Genomic DNA, 17,945 nt, shown 5'->3' with positions numbered 1-17,945 from the left:
ATCGAAAAATGGATGGAATGGAAGCCTCTTGTCATGAGGAGTCCAAAGGTGGTGTCGGTTTCCTCCAACAATAGTCAGATTGTCCGGATCGAACGACTTTTCTCATTGTGGTCATAAACTTTCGAACGTGATTTCGACGATTACGGTGGATGAAACTCATTGGGGTTGGTTGAGTTCAGTTTGTGGTGGCTTGGGCTTCAATTTGGTGGTAGTAGTTACCGAATTGGTACTCGGACGACAACGACACCATGGTTGACCGTGGGTGCTTGTGAGGAAGAAGAAAAAGATAGTGAGGGAGTGGGGTGTAAAGAGTATATGTCTTCAAAAAAGACAAAGTCAAAGCAAAGTTAACAAAATCATGATAAACTTAATAAAAACCGGGGTGTGATTAAAGCTCTCCATTCAACCTCGTGAGATGCCTGCTCGCTAATGCAATTCAAGGCTAAAATTGTCATTAAGAAACTTTTGAGGCCCATACAGCGCTCGCATAGCCGTGGCCCGATGGTCGTCTTGACTTTTGAGTCTGACCATCACGTGGTTTTTAAATGAGACACGACAAAACTATCATAATGGGCCGGATGTTGGTTTAAGATGGGTTTTCAATTTTAGTTCTGGCCATTCGGTCCAGCTCCTGAGACTTGGGCTTGGGAGACCGTGTGGGAGCCCTAATTCAAATTCAGGCCTTCAGGGGAAAAAGGGTAATTTGACGACCTTTTGACCAGAAATGGTAGGAATCTATAGAACGGAAGGGTGCAGATAGAAAAGAGCAGCGAAGAGATCAGAAGTCTAACAGAGGTCGAAACTTTTACGGAGAGAAAAGATAGGATTGCATTCTGCATCCAGTCCTCCAAGGTAACTCTCTTTTTCTTTCATTTTTCCTTCTTTGATCAATATTTTGATTGTTCTTCTTATGCACTTTATGGTTTGTGCTAGCTATCTCAGTCGACCTGTTTGAGTTCATCCTATAAAGAAAAAGAAGCTGTTGACTATGTGGTTCAACATAGTCATTAGAGACAATGGTAAGAATCTGAAGAGTTTTATCAGCTTATGAATGTTAATGATATACTCACATATGCATATAATGATTCCTGACATTAACAGACCAAGATACCAAAATACCAAGACATTAGTTGATCCTAGCTGACAAAAGTCACCGGAAGAAGGAATACATAAAAAAAAGTCAGTTTCTCTTCTCATACATATCGGCGATGTTCTTACAATAATTAAAAGTTCTTGAGACTAAATTTATCAAATCAACTAAAGTCTGCAGAAAAAAAAGGCACCGCAAGCAGGAATACATATAATAAAAGTCAGAGCTGGCTTCAGGAGGCAAGGCTCTAATATCATATCAGCTGGCAAGGCGTCCAATCTGGTAGGACAGGCCAAATATAACCACTTGTACAGAAACAAGAGCCAAAAACTTGGTCATTCCATTTGCGATTAGCTGTGAACAAAACAAATTAGAAACTGACTTCATTGGTCAAATATAAAAAATAAATTATTAATCTAATCACAATAAACTTACACTGGCACGCTTCTCTTTGGTTCTTTTAACTTCATGACACTTTTCAGCAATGCCACTATCCATAATCTTCAGTGAAACTTGCACTTTATCCCATTCATTGACGACATTTCTTAAACAATTTTCCTAACGATGCACAACACAATTATTAACATGTTTATGGAATTATAAACATAAAATTTCAAAATCAATTAACTCGAAATTACCGTTTGGAACGGTAGATTCAGTTTATGAAACATGTGTGGCGCTCCAAACTTCTCTAAATGACCCATAGAACTCAAATCTTCAGAAATGGAGTTCTTTATTCGCTTCATCTCACAATCCAATTCCTTCGATTTTTTTAGCAGATATGCCAAATGATCCTTTCACAATACATAACGCAAGAAATAACACTGTCCAGTGTCCAAAGTCATCGAACAGACACACATATAATAGGCAACCCTACAGATACAGAAAGTCTATAACAAACTGTCAAGTAACTAAAAATTCTGTTTAATGTGTCTAATTTGTTGGACAGGAATTTTATTCTAGGGTATAAAGAACACTGTCTATTCTATCTGCAATAGATCCAAGTTGTACTGTGATCTCAGTGATTGCTTCGTGCAATTTATCTGGGTCATGAGTACTTGCTTGTCTGCCCCATGACATATATCGAACACCTTGTATGGCATACTTTGAAACCATAAGTTGCCTTTTGTAGTCTTGAACTTTGTCAGTTGCTTTTTTAAGTCTCCTTTTGGTTTCCATCAAAGCTTCTTGTAGAGATTTGATGGTTTTCTGGGGATCGTCCTCGTATACGTCTTCCCTTATAGGGGAGAGGTTGAATCTGGGATCATCTCCACCTTCTTCTTCTTTAGAAGTATAACCTTCATCAGTTCTAGACCTTTTTGCAGGTGGAGCGTTAGGAGTATCCATCCTTGAAGATTTCTTGAGGAAGATATTGGTTTATGCTGATTCTTACTTTTGAATATTTATACGAATGGAATATGAAGAGATTGTTGGACCAAGACTTAGTGTCTAGTCAACATTGTGTTTTTGATGATTGTGTATGATTGTATACTAAAATGTGTGTGAGCATGCTTGACTTGAACATATCCTAAAATGCTAGAAAACATGCTTAAATGGTTATTTGGTTAATTGTTTAATATCTTAATTGTGCATATACACTTAAATGAAGGCTTATGCATATCTCTATGTGAATTTGATATCTATATATTTTTGAGATAGTGCTGGAAATTAAGTTTTGGAAACAAACATACATGGACTAAGTTAGGGCATTAATCTTCTAATGATCATAATTTATCTTACTTAGGTCCAAATGACTTGAAACTTGAACCACATGCACATGAAGGTCTAATATATGTTCTAGGACTATAATCATGATAAATTAAGTGCATCACATACACATTTGGTCATATGCTTAAATTCCGCCAAAACTAGGTTTTACCTAATTTTGTGCATATGTGTTCTTTGTGAACGTGGTGAACCAAATGAACTCCGATTTAAATGAAATTTCGTGTGCATCTTAGTTTTATCACTATGAACATATTTGACCTAGTAAAGTTCAAGAGAAAAGGTCATTTACACTGAGTTTGCAAAATGACATTGAATTTACACTTAGAATTTATCGGTTTCACTATTAGTGACTTATTTGCTTGGTTGAGTGACCAAACGATTTCCGATTGTTATGAAATTTTATATGGACATTTTAATATATATAAAATGATTTATCATGCAGTAATATGAATTTTCTGGGTTGTTTTTCTAATGTAATTAACCTATGCGCTCTATATGAAGCTCTTTGAGCTTACATGCAATTGGGGAGTTCTACCTCCTATTTCTTTGTAGGTTAATCATCATGAGGATGTTATATCACTCAGAATTCAGTTTGCTCAAGTGAATTGAAGTCCGATTTTCGAGTATGAGCTTGGATCTCTAGAAAACCAAGAAAAACCTATGTTCATCAACCTTCCACTAAGGCATTTTGATTGATGATTGGAACTAGCCTTAGGGCTGTATAATATGGATATATTGGTGCTGTCAAATTCAGAGTTTGAAGTCAAGATTGGAGGGACATGTTTGGTCACGTGAAGGATCTCTTATCTTCATCAAACAAGATCTTGCACATGCCTCCTTTATTGAGGTCAATGATCAGATTTTTGTGAGAAGACAATTGATGAAGCTAAAGGACAAATGCAATGGTTGAAATTTGTAAGAGATGAGAAAGTATATTTTGCAACTAGACAAGACTTAGATTATGAAGATATTCTTGAAGACTACAAGCTCCAATGGTACACTAATCTATGGCTGAGATTGAATTGTTTTGAATTATGAATGGATCAAATTACAACAAGACTTGAAGGGTTAAGATGACCATTTAAAAGGTGAATCCAATGGTTGTGCATAAGACCATATTCTTGCTTGCAATTTTTGACTTAAAAGAAGATCTTACTTGATTTTTGGAGTCAAAGATGGTTGCAAGTTGCTACACATTTTGTAGGAAATCATTGGAGATACCAAGGCCAAGATTTGGTGTAAGTTTGATCAAATGGTCAAAGATGACAAAATTGTTGGAGATACCAAGGTCAAGATTTGGTGCAAGTTTGATCAAATTGTCAAAGATGGCTGCAAGTGCACATGACAACTCAAATCTTGGAAAGCTAGACTTGGAAAATAATGCAAGTGCAACGGCTACATATTGTAAGGTCAAGATTTGTATTTCGAGGGCTTTGACTTGTAAGCTTAAGAAGGATTAGGATACTTTTACAGTATGGTTTTAGTTGTGTTTACTGTGAATCATAGTCGAAGGCTAGAGCGGTGGTAAATATGCTAAAGTAGAAAGATATGTGGAAAAGAGGCTATTAATTTCAGGTTTCTGGTTGGTTTTCCTTCTTTCATGCTTAATGTTTAACAATCAATACAATAAATCATACACATTAGAGTTTAGACACCATTCGGACTGAGTCTTAAGGTACTTCACAATCTGTTTCACACTTTTTTCTTTAATCGCTGTTCATTGGGCTGCGTATTGTGCTGGATGACTTAGGATAATAGATTTTGATTATATACATTAACTTTATTGTTAATCATTTTGTTGTTTATCATAAAAAGGCATTGTTGTCAAGACTTGAACGTAGATTGTGGGATGTCGAACAAGTGAAGGGTGAACTGCAGCGCATGGAGACTAGGTATACTGAATTTTGTTCTGTAGCAGCCAAAATCGGTGGGACGATTGAGAATGTAATTTTCTTGGTTTGAATGTTTTGAACTTTGTCATAGTGGGATTGAATTCGGATTTTTTAATTTGTCTACAGGTTTCTATAAAACGAATTGAGGATTCTCTAAAACGTTTCGATGAGAAGTTTGGTACCAAGCGTTTCTTTATCACCGGGGATCTCATTGGGTGGGCGCTTGTCTTTATGGTACTTGGATACTTGAAAGGCTAGAACTTAGTTTATTGTTAACTTACTTGGGTCAGCACTATAAAAGACAAGACAGATGCTTTTATTTATTATGGACGGTGTTTTTGTTGAATGTAACTATTGATTATTTGCTTTGATGCTAGCTGGGAGAAGCGGGTTAATTTTTTTGTCAGTTTACCTAAATTACATCCTTATGTAACAGGAACATTTACTTGTTTTTGTAAATTTTCCTTTATGTGGTTCCACACTCCAACATAGTTACTATTAAGTTATGAACCATGTTCAGAGGTGTTCATTCGGTTTCTAGTTTGGTTTTGATTCCGAAAAATTGAAACCGAACGAAATTGAATTTATCACCAAATCGAACCCAGCCAGGCTATCATTGCTCAGTTTGGTTTGGGTTGAAACTGAATTTTTGAAGTGAAGTGATAAGTTAAAAACAAAATCAATAGGTACAAAATGTATGATTGACATCAGAAGTATATTTTTGCTACCAACATAGTACAATCTGCATGATACAAAGGGTAAGACTAACTTATAGTATTATTATAAATTGTAAACGCACACAAAATCAAGGAATTGGCCTGGGACTACATTTTTGTTTTTGTCTCAACAATGTTTTTATTGAAGGGTTTAGCATAGGCCTCAGATAGTCAGATTATACAATACACATCCTGCTACAAGTTTGTATGATATTTTCACTACTTCGAGCAACAACATTTTGGCATCTTGGCAAGATTCAGGTAGAAGAAGAAGGGTTTTGATGCAGTGGGCGTATTTAATTAAGGCCCAAGCCCATGAATTTGGGTTGGTTGGTGCTTAACGTCAAAGCCCATGAAAATTGGGGATCTCCTCCTTCACGATACAAGAATGGCAGTGGCTTATGGGGGAAGCAGATTTGGATATTTCCCTCCTAAATTAATAATCAGATTGAATAGCTTCATTGTGGTAGAAATCAATCTCTTTTACCTAATCTTTGGCACACTGTTTATAATTAGTTCAACTAACATTATAAATACTTGGGAAATCACAGATTGAATTGTATAAAGAGAGCAATCCCAGTGGGATACATAAAACAGTAGCTACCAGTAGAACAAATACAATTTTGGTTAATAACCAACATAGACATGCACATAAAACCATGTAGAGCATAAATTATAAGAAAAAGAAGATATATTTACACATGATGAGTGGGACTTACCCTAGATAGCAAGCAAATTAAGGACTTTCCAATGCAGTTATATGGAACAGAGGGGTTATAACTATTACAAAACAATTTTTATTGATTTAGAAAAATTATATATCAATCTGCTAACGTTTAGAAGAAGATATCATTTAACACATATATTTTATCTCCATGTCGCATTTTCTTATAGTTGATCAAAGCCAGTGGTTTTCAGTATATCAATGCATGTAGAAATCATAGTAGTGTTTGTTTTCAATTCTTAAGTAGAAGAGTTTAATTTGATCACTTTTAACTATTAACTTAATCTGCAAATTAGTTTCATAAGCGACTATATAACGCAGAAGGGAAACATATCAAAACTATAAACTACGTCGATACCTAAAAAGAAAGAAGAAACACAAAATACTTTGAAAACGATGACTTATTTAATTTCAAGGTTACTTAGTCTGACGGCTCACAATGTTATTTAAACAAAAACGAGGAAAGCGAAAAAATCAACAAACATATCATAAACAGCAAAATCGATTTAGGCTCACATATCAATACTATTGATAATCCGAAACAAGTTAGAATCGACGAAACGCTATTCGGATTTCTAATTAAAAAGATATAGAAGTAATGAATAGTTTCTAAATGGCGAAAACGCTAATTTGGAGGCCTAAACAATAAACTTTTGCCAAAAAGTGGTGGGACTGGTGACAAGGCACGTGTTCATCGTAATTCGACGTTTTGAGTCAGCCCGTCAAGTTTCATGCAATTCCGAAGTTTAATCTTTTGATTTCTACTAGATAATTTTGGATTTCTGGTGATCCAAAAGGTGTATAAACCTTTTTGCAACATGTTCTACATCAGTATATAGCAGAGGAAAGTTGATATGTAAAATGTAAGTACGTAAATTAAAGATAAACAATGCATTTACAAACTTTGAGTTATGGAGCATACTACTTCATCATTCTTAATTCAAATTTTAGTAGCTGGATCAGATAAGCAAATGAAGTCAGCTCTTTAGTTATTGACCTTATCAAAATTGAACTAAAACAAATGCCAATACATGATTGATGCTAAACCACCACCAGCTAGTTAACGACATTTTCAAAGGCCGGATTTGACATAAAACCAGACACATATCATTGCTTGCAACGCACACTTCAATTGCAACACAGCATTTCTCAATAGAGATATACACAACGGCTGTCCAAAAACTCTTTTCACTCGTATTCCTTACTTAGTTGGTCTTCCTTGCTTTGGCATTTGGCCTTACAGAAGCAAATTATGGCTTGAGACTTGGGTATTACCGGAAGACATGCGCCGACGTGGAGCTTATCGTCCACAGGACAACATATCAATTCATTTCTAAGGTGCCAACGCTGGCCGCTCCGTTACTAAGGATGCATTTTCATGATTGTTTTGTAAGGATAAGTAGTATATTCAAAAGCTGCATTCAGGGAATTAAGTGAACATTTTTTGTTTTATTCCTACAAGTTATCTATTGAGTTGCAGGGATGTAATGGTTCCATCCTTCTAAACCCCACTAAAAGTACTAAAACAGAGAACTGACAATCCCAAACCTATCCTTGAGAGGGTACCAAGTAATCGATGTTGCAAAATCTGCCCTTGAAAAGAAATGTCCTGGTGTGGTTTCTTGTGCTGACATCCTAGCCCTAGTTACTCGAGGCGCAGTGGCAATGATAAATGGACCATATTGGGATCTTCACACCGGCCGAAGAGATGGGCAAGTATCACTTGCTATAGAGGCCTTGTCAAATTTGCCAGCTCCTTTTGTCAACATTACCCAACTTAGACAAAGTTTTGCTTCAAAGGGTTTGAGCGCAAAAGACATGGCTATTCTATCAGGTAACTAGTAATGTTTTTTACACTCGTAATGTCAAGAACAAATCCATATGGGCCTGTCACCCAGATCGGACAATAAATTAAATGTGTTTGGGGGTTTCGAAATTTCAAACACTTAACTCTCAACAAATTAAATCAATTTTTGCTAATTAGTACATTTTCCTGAATGTCAGGAGCGCACACAATAGGTGTTGGTCATTGCTTTGGCTTCTTAAATAGGTTGTACAATTTCACCGGCAAAGGCGACAATGACCCTTCAATGGATCCCAAGTATGTAGCTCAATTGAAGAAGAAATGCAAGCCTGAACTAGACTTGAAAACATTTGTTGAGATGGACCCAGGAAGTTTCAGGACATTTGTTGAGATGGGCCAGCTAATAATCTTTGAAGGGCAATATTTACTTTCAATAGGTTTACATGTCGCCTTGGCCCATACCTGAAGTACTAATTCAACCCCGCGAGATGCCTGCTCGCTAATGTAATTGAAGGCTAAAATTGACATTAAGAAACTTTTGAGGCCCAAGCAGCGCTCTCATAGCCGGGACCCGATGGGTCTTGACTCTTGAGTCCGTGACCATCACGTGGTTTTTAAATGAGACACGACAAAACTATCATAATGGGCCGGATGTTGGTTTAAGATGGGTTTTCATTTTTAGTTCTGGCCATTCGGCCCAGCTCTTGAGACTTGGGCTTGGGTCCTTGGGAGCCCTTATTCAAATTCAGCCCTTCAGGGGAAAAAAGGGGTAATTTGACGACCTTTTGACCGGAAATGGTGGGAATCTGTAGAACGAAAGTGTGCAGATAGAAACGAGCAGGGAAATCTAAGGGCGACGGAGATCAGAAGTCTAACAGAGGTCCAAACTTTTACGGAGAGAAAAGATAGGATTGCATTCTGCATCCAGTCCTCCAAGGTAACTCTCTTTTTCTTTGATTTTGCGTTCTTTGATCAATATTTTGATTGTTCTTCTTATGCACTTTATGGTTTGTGCTAGCTATCTCAGTCGTCCTGTTTGAGTTCATCCTATAAAGAAAAAGAAGCTGTTGATTTTGCGGGGAAAGACCATGAAAGTTAAGATTTTGCGTATCCTTATCTTTTCTGACATTAATTTTTTATAGCGCTGATGGGTGCATTGATGTGATTGGAACTTCCATGATTTTCTAGTAGACCTTAATGTCATAGCAATGGGTAAAAATAACTTAAGAATTCCAGATTTATTATCATTTTATGCCCCTGCAGTAGAATCCACAGTTGAACTTTCAGTAACCCATTTGGGCTATTGGATATAAGTAATATTTCACTTCTGCAGTATATAATTTATTGTTCCTATGACTATATTGACCAGTAACTGTCACAGCTTGCTGGCTTTTGTCGTGGTTGATTGTCATTTTTGATGATTTCATATTTTCATTTATAACTTCTATTTGTGAACCTGAATCTACTTGTTTGCTAATGTGACATTTGGAGATTTTGGATAAAAGAAGTCTTCCTTGACCCGTTTTGCCTTTGAAATCAAATGGGCTTTCAAACAGAGTATGTTCTCTACACATTTCATTTTTATGTTTTATTATTAGTATATATGTAGCTGTTCTCTATTTTGGTGAGACCATAAAAAGGGCTCATTTTTTTATTCAGAGTGAAATGAAGTTTGGGTTATTTCCATTCTGTTCTGTATGCTGATCTTTTGTGGTCGATTCTATAATCCTTGTTTCATGTGTCAAACTCAGGTGGCATGCTGTTGCTTCTTGGACTTGGGATGCCCAGGACGAAACATGTGGGATTTGTAGGATGGCATTTGATGGTTGTTGTCCTGATTGTAAACTCCCTGGGGATGATTGCCCTCTAAGTAAGTCATTAAGAATTTAAGATGATCATTTTCCTTTGTAATTGCATTTTTTGTGGTTTCATATTGCCTTTTCTGCTGTTTAGTATCAAAGTATCAAACTTTAAGGGTTCTTTTGAGTGAGTTTCTAATCTTGGACTGCAGTGTCATAGTTGTGGTTAAAGAGCATCACGTAATGCACGGTTTAGATGCTTGTGCACTGTTGTTTTTGGATTCAAAAAGATATCATTAATTTCGTTTAGTGATGGACTGAAATTCTTTCTTGGCATGAGACTAGCAGAAAGTACTTCTCTAGTTCTAAATTCTTTCAACTTCATTCCACAAAATTAAGATTCTAGCCACTAAAGTCTAGGTTTTTCATTTACACATTACTAACATTCTCTATAAATATTATTCTAACGGACAAGATCAAACTCATTAGAATCACATTATCTTATAATTTTTTTAGTTTGGAGCTGCTAAGGAAGATTTATCATATTGAAAAATATTGTCAATTTAGAAAGTCCAACGTTATGTGACTGTTGCCGTGATGCTCATTCCATGCAAACAATGTAGAAGTAGAATTGAGCCGGTCAACCAAGATGAAGTACCAGATTGCATTGGGTTACAAGTTGGTCAGGGTAAGTGGGTAACTATGTTATGGGTTCGGCATCCAATGGGCAAAGAGGATTCATAAAAGCAGTAGCATTTGCAACCCTCACATTGGGGTGCTTGCTTCTTGTAGGGAAGGTTAGAGATATTGGGTGATTTTACGCAAGAGAGTGATAGTAAGAAAATGGGACCATGCCTGAGTTGCTAGATATAAGCCAATCCCAAGTTGTTTGGACAAAGGCTTCAATGTTAATCATAACTATGAGAGAGATTATCTCTGTAATATTCTGAACAAGGCCACAGAAAATGGGGTGGTGATGTGGGTTGGGGGCGGTCATCTCGGGAACATAGAAGGCATCAACAAGTTATCTAGAGTGAGATGAAATAGGCAGAGAGGTGGTAGAGGAAGCTATGCATAAATAGGCAAATGGTGTTCCAGAATGAATTTAGTGAAAGTTGTAGTTACATACTTGAATAGAGATGCATTATCAATATCTTCTATCAGCCAGGCTGTAAAAACATTGAGGTTAAATTCTAACTTCTTTCACGTGTTAATAAATGGAAACCCTGTTATTCAAAGGGAGTTGGTTTTACTTTCTGTTAGTTACATAGTTTTGTGTAATTTTTGTGTTATGATTGACGGTCTTGGTTTACGATCTGTTACTTGCAGTGTGGGGTGCTTGCAACCATGCGTTCCATCTCCATTGCATCTTGAAATGGGTGAATTCACAGACCTCTCAAGCACATTGCCCCATGTGTCGCAGGGAATGGCAGTTCAAAGAATAAGCTGATTATCTCCCCAAAATTTTGGTGGGAATGGGGGTTAAATCTTTTTATCTCGTGCAATTTTGTTCTTAGACTTGGTATTTTGCCTCGGTTGTGATTTTTTGCTTTCTTTGATGGTTATGTGTTTATCATTAAACTTCTATGGTACGCAAATGAGAGAGCTGCTCTAATGATCTGGGGCAGCTCTTTTACCCGTAAACCATGCTCATGCATCTCCCGTGGGAAGATCATCTGGATGTAAAATAGAAATTAAGCAGGAAGAAAACATCGGTCTCCTACGTATGCAAGACTTGCTTTCTGATGGAGGTTTTGTGAGGATTAATTATTTATTATTTCATGCGAGATGGATGATGCATATTATTATTTGTACACAATTCAACTAAGCTATCCTACTGGCTGCTTTGTACGCCATGGTAGCTGAGAAGAAGCGTTTGATGGGATTATCCAAGTGCCTGTGTACAAAAATTGTGAAATTAGATTGGCTTCTTGTTTTCATTAACAAAATGCATTCTTCCCAATTATCCGGAGGCATGGAGGGAGATTCACAATGAGCCTCCACTTACCAATGCAACATTAATCTTATTAAGATTTCTATAAATAAATTTGGAATTACAGTTAGATTGGCGTTTTGGTATTTGAGATATGATATAGAAACATTTGGTCAATAGAACGAATGGCAATGATGTTTAGACCTAATGTCACTTATTCTACAATGGTCAATGGACAAGTGTAACAGGTTGGATTGAGTCGAAATCCATATAGGTGAAAGTGAGACTGGTAATCCCATCTAGTTTGAACTCCTAACCTTAGTGACATACATCCGTTCTAAGTCCAAGATATAACCAAGTGAACTATTTGCTCCGAGGTTCAATTCTTTAGGATCCTGCTGTAGATTAAGCTATGTTAAAAGCATTAAAGGATGGCACATATAGTTAGTTAGGATGGTAATTTTTCGACATCTTCTATCCTACATTTTTTGGTATAAATATTCTCTCATAGTCTGAGTTTGACTTCCCCAAGCTTCATAGAATTGTGATTTATTCAACTAAAATGGGGGGAGTCAGTCTTTTAGCTGTTATTATCTTGTGTGTTTTGGGATATTTGGGCTCAACTAATGCTCAGCTACAGATGGGTTTTTATGCTAAAAGCTGCCCAGAAGCTGAGAAGATTGTGTTCGACTCTGTTATCAAGCATATCCATGATTCTCCTTCACTGGCACCATCCCTCTTAAGATTGCACTTCCACGATTGCTTTGTCAGGGTTTGTCTCTGCTCCGCTAACTCCGAAAATACTAAGAATCCTAGTGTTTTTTTTATCACAACTATCCCATTATCATAGCTATCCCAAATAATGAGATTGACGCACTTGATCCATGTGAAATCGTGTATACCCTTCTTGGCATTTGGGATAATTGGGACAAAAAATACTGGGATCCATATGCTGCTGACTCTGTCTATACTCTATATAGTTTTGTACCACATTAGAGTGATTATATGTTGTTGTTTTTTCCTTCTGTTGTTTTCTGATATCAGGGTTGCGATGCATCAGTCCTTTTGAAGTCGAAGAGAAAAAAAGCTGAAAGGAATGCGCCACCAAATCTAACGCTAAGAGGATTTAGTTTTATTGACAGTGTAAAGAGCAAGCTTGAAGCTGAATGCCCAGGGATTGTGTCCTGTGCAGACATTATTGCTTTAGCTGCTATGGACACTGTAGCTGCGATAGTAAGAACTCAAAAACATTTTCAACCATATAAGCTAGTTTGAATTTTAATCAAATTCATCTAATAAACTGTCACAGGGAGGTCCATTTTGTAGAATTCCGACCGGTCGAAGGGATGGGAAAACATCAAGGAAATCAGAAGCCTCGAAAAATATCCCATCACCAACCAGCAACTTCACCAATCTAGAAAAACTTTTTGCAAATCAAGGACTTGACTCGAAAGACTTGGTCGTGCTATCTGGTATATAAGCTTGACATGTATATCTATATATATATATACAATCCGTCTCACATGAGGGATCCCGCATCCGCTTTAACTTGCGGGACATCCTTTTCCATTCGTTAGATCAATCCAATGGCTACAAATCCCCACTACCCTTCAAGGCTTTAAACCTTTTTTTGACCCAGAAAAATAGCAAACTCGATTTTTATCTTTCTCTTTCATCGATCTACAGCTAAATATGAAGACCTGATTTCTTTCTTTCTCCTTCGTCGATCTACAGCAAAATATGAAGACCCGATTTCGAATTTCTATCTTTTTCTTTCGTCGATTTGCACCATCTTGTGCGTATGGACTCGAATGACCAAAGCAATGACAGTCTTCATCAAAACCAGACCCAAATGATCGAAGCAAGGCAGAGTCGACTTACATCTTCGCCGATTTACACCATCTTCATCTTGAGACCCTTTTGTTAGGGATTATTCATCTATTTATGAAAATCTTCCTAGTTTAGGGATTTTATGATTTTTGACAATTTTTCTATTAGTTTTTTGTGCGATTGGATTGTGAGTGGGGGGCAGATATTCTTGCAGTTGAATCAGAAAAGTATGATTTTCATGTGATTGTAAGATATTCATAAGAATAGGACTCATTTTTGTTCTCTGATCTATTATTCTTTGCCTGAGTTGTGGAATTGCTTTGCTTTGCTGAGTTGTGGAATTGCTTTGCCGCTTGAGTGAGAGAGACAAGCAGATCAGATGGGTTTCGGGCAGATTGAGAGTGAGAGAGACGGCCGCTTGAGTGAGAGAGACTGGCAGATCGAGAGTGAGAGAGACGATGGGTTAGGGGATAAAACATAAAAGCTTATATGGACCGCAAGATTGATCTAACGGCAGAAATTTGTATCCCGCAAATAACTGAGCAACGGGATCCCTCATGTGAGACGGATTGTATATATATATATATATATATATGTCTCATGTGGTATATTCCAATCACATATATTGATGTAGGATTAGTGGCAAGAGTAATCACAAATAAACCGACTAATAGGATTGAAAAGCAACATTGTCAGAATTGCGCAAAACTTGATCAGGAAACTCATTTTGACTGTTTCTATCTGGTGTATTCCAATACTGATTCTTTTAATCTGATCGTTGTTTCCACTTGCGTCATATATACTAATTATTTGTTATTTTTTCAGGTGCACACACCATTGGTGTCTCTCATTGTACATCATTCTCATACAGGTTATACAATTTCACCGGAAAAGGCGATCAAGATCCGGCTCTAGACGGTGAATATGCTAAGATTCTTAAGGCAAAGAAGTGCAAAACACCCAAGGACAATACCACCTTAGTTGAGATGGATCCAGGAAGTCCATATGCATTTGATCTCAACTACTATAAACTTCTACTTACAAAGAAGGGTCTTTTCCAGTCTGATTCTGCTCTGACTACTAACTCTACTGCACTCTTTTGGATCAAACACATTCTTCATGGTTCGCTTAGAAGATTTTACTTTGAATTTGCTATGGCCATGAAGAAAATGGGTCGGATCAATGTGAAAACAGGATCATCTGGGCAAATTAGAAAGAAATGTGGACTTGTGAACAAATAGGATTGTTAATGCTTTTCCAACAAATAATTTGAGGGTCCAGGTCTTCTGGGGTTGTAATATTTTTACTGGTTTTATTTGCATTTTGTGATTCTTCCAAGCTATAGAAATAGAGAAATTTTATTTACACACCACTAAAATACTAAGTTTACACCACTTTTAAATTTTTTTTACTTTACTTAAATATCCTTGTTTAAAATGACATATTAACCCTTATATCAAAAACAAAAAATAAATTTGTATTTACATATTAAATTAGAAAATATTAAGTTTATACCACAATTTTAAAACAAAAAAGTAGAGTTTACACACCAAGAAATTTTGCAAAGCAAGATCGATTTTATTGAAAAATCATAGAAAATGAAAAATGACGAATGATGTAAGGATTATATCAATAAATATCAGTTACAACATCTAAAAACCAACATTGTCAACAATCCAAAGAAGAGATAAAATTTTTGGGCTTTGTTTAATTTTTTTGTACCATCCACAAATACCCACCATTTTTTTGGTCTGATACACGATAGAGCTTACCATTTTTAAGATCACAAAACGACATAACTCGTCGTTTTTTTATTAAAAAAACATTATGTCGTACAAATAAACAAAACGACACAAGTGTCATAAGTTGATTGGTTCATTTAAAACAACCTTTAAACTTGCAGCCGAACGTGATGACTACATCCATGCTTTGTGGCTTACTTTGATGTATCAGTTACCAAGTGTCATAAGTTGACTGGTTTCTCTACAGGTGAGTCTATCTGTTGTCCCCCTTGTTTCTTATAATTGGTTCATTTCTTTGATCAAAAGTTATGTTTGATTTTATGGAACTAATCTGGAAAAAGAAACCCATGGTAGATGTAGCACAAATCGACACATGGTGCACATGGCCTGTCAATTATGTTAGACATAAACCGCACGACTTGTCCATTTTGTGGATACAAAATCGGACCTGATTCATTGATAAAATTTTGAACAGTTTAACACACAAAATCGGACATGAAGAACAAGTATTGACACTCACTGATACTTTGTAACAATAAATTGACCGATCTTATTGCAAAAATTATCAAACCATGGACCGAAAAAAAGAATTCACATATTTGAGTAAAATTTCATTGTCAGAATGTTGGGTCGATTTTCTAGTGTGTTAAAACAACAATGCATATTGTCTTCATAAGCAAAAAAAAGATAAGGGATATGGGTTTATTTATGTGTGGAAACTTAACACTTTTCTATATAATATTTTACAGCTAAAGGACAATTTTGTCTACTCATTAAAATTTTGGTGTAAACTTATAAAATTTTAGTGTAAACTTATAATGCGGATGTAAGTGGTGTAAACTAGTATTTTAGTGGTGTGTAAATAAAATTTCCCATACAAATATTATTCAGAACCAACAGTAGTTGGGCCTATTGGGCCTACAATAGGTCAACGTTTGAATAAGCAAAGCTTCGGCCTGTCCTTATTCTTTTGGATAATTGAACTATTCTCAACTAGAAATGATTTTATCTTTTGGATCATAGGAGTTGTAGTGGGCTTCTTTTGTTGGGCCTATGTGGACTATTTTGTCTTGGGTTGTTTCTTTTGAAGTGGACAGTGGACGTACTTTGTTGTGTCTATTTTCAATTATGGTGGGCCTGCATTAGGCCGAATATACTCCTATGATGCTAAGAATCCAAAGGCTCAAGTCTGGCAAAACCCAATCGAGTAATTTATAAAAAAAGTTCAGCTCCTCTCACAATAAAGATATGATTTCATGGGCTTAAGTATCAAAGGCGATAAACCATGAAAAATAAAACCCAATGGACAATATTCCTGATGTGTTTGTGCTGAAAATTTCAACCCATATGTACCTTCCTGAATCATTGGTAAACCTTCCCCACTCTTGTTTCCAGTTATGGGGTACCATATTTACTGGTCGTTTATTTCTTCGGTTTTACTAGGCCCAAGAAAAGCCCACTCTTAAAACAGTTGTAGTCAGGCCCAAGTATCAATTCTGTTCTTAGTTAGCTGTTTTACCAGGCCCAAGAAAAGCCCACTCTTAAAACAGTCCTGGTCAGGCCCAAGTATCAATTTTGTTCTTACCGGTTTTACCAGGCCCAAGAAGAGCAAAACAAATCCAACCAACAACTCTCTAAAAGACTAAAACCCTAATCCCCATCGACCAAACGGAACACGGGGATTCTCTCTCTATATATGGGGCGCCTAATCGCCTGTGAGTTTCTCTTCATCACGACTGTTCAGTCGTCACCTCTGATTGTATTTCTTCCAGATCTGATTTCAATTATAGATTTATAGTAGATTAATGGTGTCGTTCTTCGTCGCTGTTCTTTGTTTCTATTATATGGATATATGAGAAGATTGCGGTGATGAAGCAATTTTTTGTGGACTAGAGTTTCTGATCAGGGACGTAGTTCCTATGGTTGAAGACTAACCCTTGGCTGTCTGAGCCTCCTCATCGATATCCTCTTATATCTTGTCTCCAATTTTCTGTGAGTTCTTGATTGTGTGTGTATGTGGATTTGTAGCCATGTTTGATTTGGGCTTATGATGATAATTTCAATTATCTTAGCGGATTTCAGTGAGACTCGTTTTGTGTCAGTGATCTGATTGTTACACACACTGAAGCCTCTTCACTGATCTGTTTCTTTGCTTCGTATTATTTGTCTATTGTTTTGAAATTCTGTATATTGCATGATCGTGAATTGTTGAAAGAGAGAGTAGGGATGGATGCTATGATGAGATGAAGGCACCAATGGTGTTATTGGGGCAGTGGACGAGAACTTGAGTTCTTGCCGTGAGCCCTTCTGTTAACGACTTCTCCTTCCACTGAGCTCCAACCCTCTCTCTTATTTTGTAAGTATTTCTGGTTGACTGAGGTGGTCTTTGTATAGTTGATTTGATATTGAACATGTCATGTATGTAGAAATGAAATGCGTCCATTACCAATTCTGGGGGGTGATTACAGTTCCTCCTGGTATAATGGCTTGGACGCTATAAATAGTTTGTGGCTATGATCCTGATTTATGGCTTTTCTCAATGCCATTTGATCGTGGAAACACCACATACATGCTTGTAACTGGACTTGTTTTTATGTGAGTGGACCGTTTGTTTTTGATTTTGTAAGTAGACTGTCTGTTTTTTATTGTGTAACTGGACTTGTTTTTTATTATGTGACTGGACTCTT

General features: G+C 36.6%; 3 protein-coding genes, 4 non-coding genes and 1 pseudogene across 10 annotated transcripts; 7 read left to right on the top strand and 1 right to left on the bottom strand.

Annotated features, from left to right (window-relative positions):
• Positions 1-1,191: 1,191 nt before the first annotated feature.
• On the bottom strand, positions 1,192-2,004 carry LOC119990501. Its single transcript, XM_038836449.1, has 3 exons — positions 1,729-2,004; positions 1,526-1,648; positions 1,192-1,444 (listed from the first exon to the last, which is right to left on the bottom strand). Exons 1-3 carry the CDS (start codon positions 1,834-1,836, stop codon positions 1,349-1,351), a joined length of 327 nt encoding a protein of 108 aa, XP_038692377.1. The 5' UTR covers positions 1,837-2,004; the 3' UTR covers positions 1,192-1,348.
• A 3,810-nt stretch (positions 2,005-5,814) lies between these two features.
• LOC119990895 lies at positions 5,815-8,727 on the top strand (annotated as a pseudogene).
• Positions 8,728-8,731: 4 nt separating this feature from the next.
• Positions 8,732-11,671, top strand: LOC119990773 (anaphase-promoting complex subunit 11-like). 4 transcript variants are annotated; one of them, XM_038836864.1, is made up of 5 exons: positions 8,732-8,891; positions 8,982-9,061; positions 9,499-9,511; positions 9,706-9,824; positions 11,083-11,671. In XM_038836864.1, exons 2-5 carry the CDS (start codon positions 9,043-9,045, stop codon positions 11,196-11,198), a joined length of 267 nt encoding a protein of 88 aa, XP_038692792.1. In that variant the 5' UTR covers positions 8,732-8,891; positions 8,982-9,042; the 3' UTR covers positions 11,199-11,671. The 4 variants fall into 4 exon arrangements, 3 of the variants coding, with proteins under 3 accessions (XP_038692792.1, XP_038692791.1, XP_038692793.1); XM_038836863.1 differs by having other exon boundaries at positions 8,736-8,891; positions 8,973-9,061; XR_005466084.1 differs by lacking the exon at positions 9,499-9,511 and having other exon boundaries at positions 8,735-8,891; positions 8,973-9,061; positions 11,083-11,120.
• Positions 11,672-12,248: 577 nt separating this feature from the next.
• On the top strand, positions 12,249-14,844 carry LOC119990894 (peroxidase 3-like). Its single transcript, XM_038837030.1, has 4 exons — positions 12,249-12,458; positions 12,731-12,919; positions 12,996-13,158; positions 14,342-14,844. The coding sequence occupies exons 1-4, from the start codon at positions 12,249-12,251 to the stop codon at positions 14,755-14,757; spliced, it is 978 nt and encodes a 325-aa protein (XP_038692958.1). The 3' UTR covers positions 14,758-14,844.
• Positions 14,845-17,115: 2,271 nt separating this feature from the next.
• On the top strand, positions 17,116-17,215 carry LOC119992354. The gene has a single exon (XR_005466358.1). It is a non-coding gene; the product is annotated as a small nucleolar RNA Z157/R69/R10 (small nucleolar RNA).
• Positions 17,216-17,299: 84 nt separating this feature from the next.
• LOC119992355 lies at positions 17,300-17,389 on the top strand. Its single transcript, XR_005466359.1, has one exon. It is a non-coding gene; the product is annotated as a small nucleolar RNA R11/Z151 (small nucleolar RNA).
• A 98-nt stretch (positions 17,390-17,487) lies between these two features.
• On the top strand, positions 17,488-17,596 carry LOC119992356. The gene has a single exon (XR_005466360.1). It is a non-coding gene; the product is annotated as a small nucleolar RNA Z152/R70/R12 (small nucleolar RNA).
• Positions 17,597-17,702: 106 nt separating this feature from the next.
• LOC119992361 lies at positions 17,703-17,831 on the top strand. Its single transcript, XR_005466365.1, has one exon. It is a non-coding gene; the product is annotated as a small nucleolar RNA snoR80 (small nucleolar RNA).
• Positions 17,832-17,945: the final 114 nt, after the last annotated feature.

The sequence above is a fragment of the Tripterygium wilfordii genome, chromosome 22 (genome assembly GCF_013401445.1).
Source record: "Tripterygium wilfordii isolate XIE 37 chromosome 22, ASM1340144v1, whole genome shotgun sequence".
NCBI classification, from domain to species: Eukaryota; Viridiplantae; Streptophyta; class Magnoliopsida; order Celastrales; family Celastraceae; genus Tripterygium; species Tripterygium wilfordii.
This window is presented reverse-complemented; position numbering and strand designations above follow the sequence as displayed.